The sequence below is a fragment of the Marmota monax genome, unplaced genomic scaffold (assembly GCF_021218885.2).
Source record: "Marmota monax isolate L192 unplaced genomic scaffold, Marmota_monax_Labrador192_F-V1.1 WCK01_AAM20220418_F8-fsc00021, whole genome shotgun sequence".
NCBI classification, from domain to species: domain Eukaryota; kingdom Metazoa; phylum Chordata; class Mammalia; order Rodentia; family Sciuridae; genus Marmota; species Marmota monax.
In genome coordinates this window covers 17,088,771-17,092,886 of record NW_026695228.1, presented here as the reverse complement: position 1 = coordinate 17,092,886, position 4,116 = coordinate 17,088,771, and the positions used below count along the sequence as shown (strand labels likewise).

The following is a 4,116-nucleotide window of genomic DNA, read 5'->3' as shown; positions in this document are numbered from 1 at the left end:
CCTGAAGGAGTGCCAGTGAAGTTTGTTTCCAAATGTGAGAGGCCAAATGACTAGGAAAGTGATTTTAATATAAATTTGATCTTGACACATTTCTCATGGCAGCCTGTCCTCCCAACATGGCTACAGAATTTGAACATACAGTGAATTCTAACATACAAATCTTTTGTAAATCCATGCTTACTTGACCCATTAGGCAGGCACCCTGCGGGGTGGAGCAGTCACCTGTGCGTAGGACTCTGAATCAGAACACCCAGAGGGTCAAAGCTGCAGGTCTCGTCCCGACCAGCCACTTGGCACCCGGAACTCCATAGAGTTCTTGGAATTTTTCTCAGGATTTGTCTGCTGTGAGGAGAGTAATACCAAGTGGGTCTATAGAGCGAGAGAGGCATTAAAAACCATTTAAATTCTCCAGACTTGAGGTTTTAAGGGACATCTTAGAAAAGCAAAAAGAGTTAGTCGGTCAGAGATCAGCTTCTGGCGGATGCAGTGGCATGGGGAGGCCTTTCCCCTCTCTCGGCCTCAGTTTCTCCTTTTGTAAAACAAAGGGGCTCCAGGAGAGACATTGTTGGCTCTCCTCAGGCGTGACAGAGGGATAGTCTAGGGACCCTGGAGCCTCCCTCCGAAGACGCAATCCTCCCAGAGCGCAGGGGAGCGTTCTCCGGCTTCTCCGCTGCGCGCCCGCACCCAGCGAAAGGGACTCTCACTCTGCGATCGCCCGGCCCAGGAGCCCGCCTCGAGCTACCCTGGCGCCCAGTCCCGCATCCCGCCTTGAGGGGTCCTCCGGTGTCCTCACCCAGCTTGGGCGAGGAACCCACCCTCCACCAAGTACCCGCTGTCGGCGAGCGGGAGGCGGGGTGTGGTGGGGCGGGGCGGGGCGGGGCGCGCGGGAGGCGGAGCGAGCCGGGGAATCCTGCTCCGGGTGAGCCACAGCCGGCAGAGCAGCCCGGCGGTCCCAGGGCCCCAGCGCCGGGGGCGGAAGGGAACCCCAGACGCAGCGGGTCTGGAGAGGTCCCCGCGCCCTGCGAGCCGCCGCCTCCGCGGGCTGGCATCCGCCCCGCCGCCAGCTCCCGCGCCCCGCTGTCGCTCGCCGGCCAGTCGCCCGCGCGCCATGCAACCTCCTCCTGTCCCGCGCGCGTAGGCGCCCGCCGCAGGCCATGCTGCCCCTGCTCGCCGCGCTGCTGGCCGCAGCCTGCCCACTGCCGCTGGCCCACGGAGGGGCTGCGGACGCGCTGGGCTTCCTCGGGGCGCCCTCCAACGCTTCGGTCAATGCGTCGTCCGCGGACGAGTCCGTCGCCCCGCGGCTGCTGGCCTCGGCGGCCCCGGGGTCCCCCGAGCGTCCGAGCCCGGAGGAAGCGGCGGCGGCGACACCTTGCAACATCAGCGTGCAGCGGCAGATGCTGAGTTCGCTGCTTGTGCGCTGGGGCCGCCCGCGAGGCTTCCAGTGCGACCTGCTGCTCTTCTCCACCAATGCGCACGGCCGCGCCTTCTTTGCCACCGCCTTCCACCGAGTCGGGCCGCCGCTGCTAATCGAGCACCTGGGGCTGGCAGCGGGTGGCGCGCAGCAGGACCTGCGCCTCTGTGTGGGCTGCGGCTGGGTGCGCGGCCGCCGCCCTGGCCGCCTCCGGCCCGCCGCGGCCACTGCCACCGCCGGGGCGCCCACCGCGCTGCCCGCCTACCCAGCGGCAGAACCGCCAGGGCCGCTGTGGCTGCAGGGCGAGCCGCTGCATTTCTGCTGCCTGGACTTCAGCCTGGAGGAGCTGCAGGGCGAGTCGGGCTGGCGGCTGAACCGCAAGCCCATAGAATCCACACTGGTGGCCTGCTTCATGACCCTGGTCATCGTCGTGTGGAGCGTGGCCGCCCTCATCTGGCCAGTGCCCATCATCGCCGGCTTTCTGCCCAACGGCATGGAGCAGCGCCGGACCACCGCCAGCGCTACCGCGGCCGCCCCCGCTGCAGTGCCGGCGGGGACCACCGCGGCGGCTGCCGCCGCCGCCGCTGCAGCCGCTGCCGCTGCGGCTGTCACCTCGGGGGTGACCACCAAGTGACTCGCTCGGCTCCTCCCTGCGTCCTCCCTGTGTCCGCGCTCGTGGGTGCCTTTCTCGCTGGGAGACTCGGCAGGTGTGCTTCGTGCTGTAGTTATCGTTAGTTCTTTTTCCGGGGAGGGGGCCGCAGGAGAGCCCCAGCGATTTTGAAAAGCCAGGTTTGTGCTGCGCTTCCTGTTCGGAAAAGCAGGTGCAAGCCTTTGGACTGAGGGGTGGGATCCACAGCTCCGAAGACAGAGCAGGGAAAAGGGGCCCTTTCCCCTCTGTTGCATCCCCTGCCCGCCTTCCTCCCCGCACCCACGTGCCCTTTATTCATGGCAGAAAAATGACCAAATCCTGTGTATTTGTTTTATATATTTAATAACTGTTTTAAATGAAAGTTTTAGTAAAAAAAAAACAAAACAAAAAGATTAAATTGCTATTGCTGTAGTAAGAGAAGCTCTTTGTATCTGAACATAGTTGTATCTGAAGTTTGTTGTTTTTTAATTTATTTTAAAGGGGGGGGAGGGCATGGGAAGGATTTGACACCGATATATTGTTATCGCTAAAAATGAACTTTAAGAACCTTTTCCAAGTCGATTTATCCAGTGACGTGGCCTGGTGGGCGTTTCTTCTTGTACTCCTGTGGATTTTTGGCTTTTAATACAGACATTTTCCTCCAGAGATGCGTATGTAGCTTTGTCTTTATTGGAATTAGGGAAAGGAATCCAAGAATTGTAAGACATTAACCTAGAACCGGGAGAGGGAATTCCTTAAAAGTTACAGAAGGGCCAGATGAGGGAAAGGTAAGAGCTTACTTGCCCTAAGGGCAGTTGCAATGTCTTCCAACACACTGGCCCCCAATACCCAGCCTTCCCTGCTATCACAGTGACCAACAGGGTTTTGCATGATTTATCTTTTTACTCTCTGCCCCAAGCTTTGCAGAACACCCAGTAAAGTGTCAAAATGGTAAAAAAATCAATAGTCCCTCTGAGCCAGATGTCCTTCATGGAAATGACTCTCATTTAAACAGATATATAAGTTTCAAATTGCTATGCATAAATTTTATCAGATGAGCACATCTCAAGTGCTGGCTTTAAAATGAGATGTTATTTGGGCATTAATAAGATTTTAAGATAGATTCTTGGGAAATAAATGGTTAATGATCACAAGATTTTCTTCACTATCTGGCTTCCATGTTGTAGTGTCTGTTATGTAGTAGTTTCAGATTTGGGGGGTTTTCAGCAGAGTAAATGAAAAATCCTTAATACAATTTAATATAAAAATAATTTTTGAAGTCTTTTAAAAAATAAGCTGCATTTCCTTGCTCCATCTTCTCCCCACTTTTGAGTTAATAGCTGAGATTGTTCTAGAGATATAGTTCTCCAACTATAGTCCCTGGACCAGCAACATCAGCATCAGCTGGGAACCTGTTAAAGATGCAGAACGTGGGCTCCACCCAGGACCTGCAGAACCAGAAACTCTGGGATACAGCCCAGCAATCTGTGCTTTAACAAGCCCTGCAACAGATTCTGATGCATCTCAAGGTTGAGAAATGCTGTGTATTAGTGGAAAGGGAAATTCAGCTGTATGTAGTCTCCTTTTATCTTGAGATGTCTCTATTATTTCAGAGAAGTGGGATGCTTCCTCCCCCCAGGAATCTGTCTGAAGCAGAGGCTGAGTTATTGCCTATAGTTTCAGCTTCCTCCCACCCCAACACACACATACACACCTCTTTGATGTCCAGGAACGACTCTGGCAGGTGCCAGGTCCTGAGAGTAGTAGATGGGTCTTCCTCTTTCTCCTATTCTGGACATTGTGATTTTCTGTGTTTGTTGTAATACAAATCTTTACCGACACTTCAAATTTTCATATGCCACAGAGCAAGGTAGATTATGATCTTCATTGTTCTGGAACCCTGTGGTAACTAGCAGGAGAAAACCAATAACTTTGCTAACCTGTATCAATTTTAATACATTCACAGTATTTATAATTCTGGAAGCACATCAAGTATTCCCACTACACATCACTTGGCACCTCTCCCTCCCCATTTCCCTTCCTTTCTTCCCCCCAAAATGGAAACTAGGGTTCAGAG

General features: G+C 54.4%; 1 protein-coding gene across 1 annotated transcript; it reads left to right on the top strand.

The window, feature by feature from the left end:
* The first annotated feature begins 936 nt into the window (after positions 1-936).
* Tmem158 (transmembrane protein 158) lies at positions 937-2,705 on the top strand. The gene has a single exon (XM_046437075.2). The coding sequence runs from the start codon at positions 1,155-1,157 to the stop codon at positions 2,043-2,045; it is 891 nt and encodes a 296-aa protein (XP_046293031.1). The 5' UTR covers positions 937-1,154; the 3' UTR covers positions 2,046-2,705.
* Positions 2,706-4,116: the final 1,411 nt, after the last annotated feature.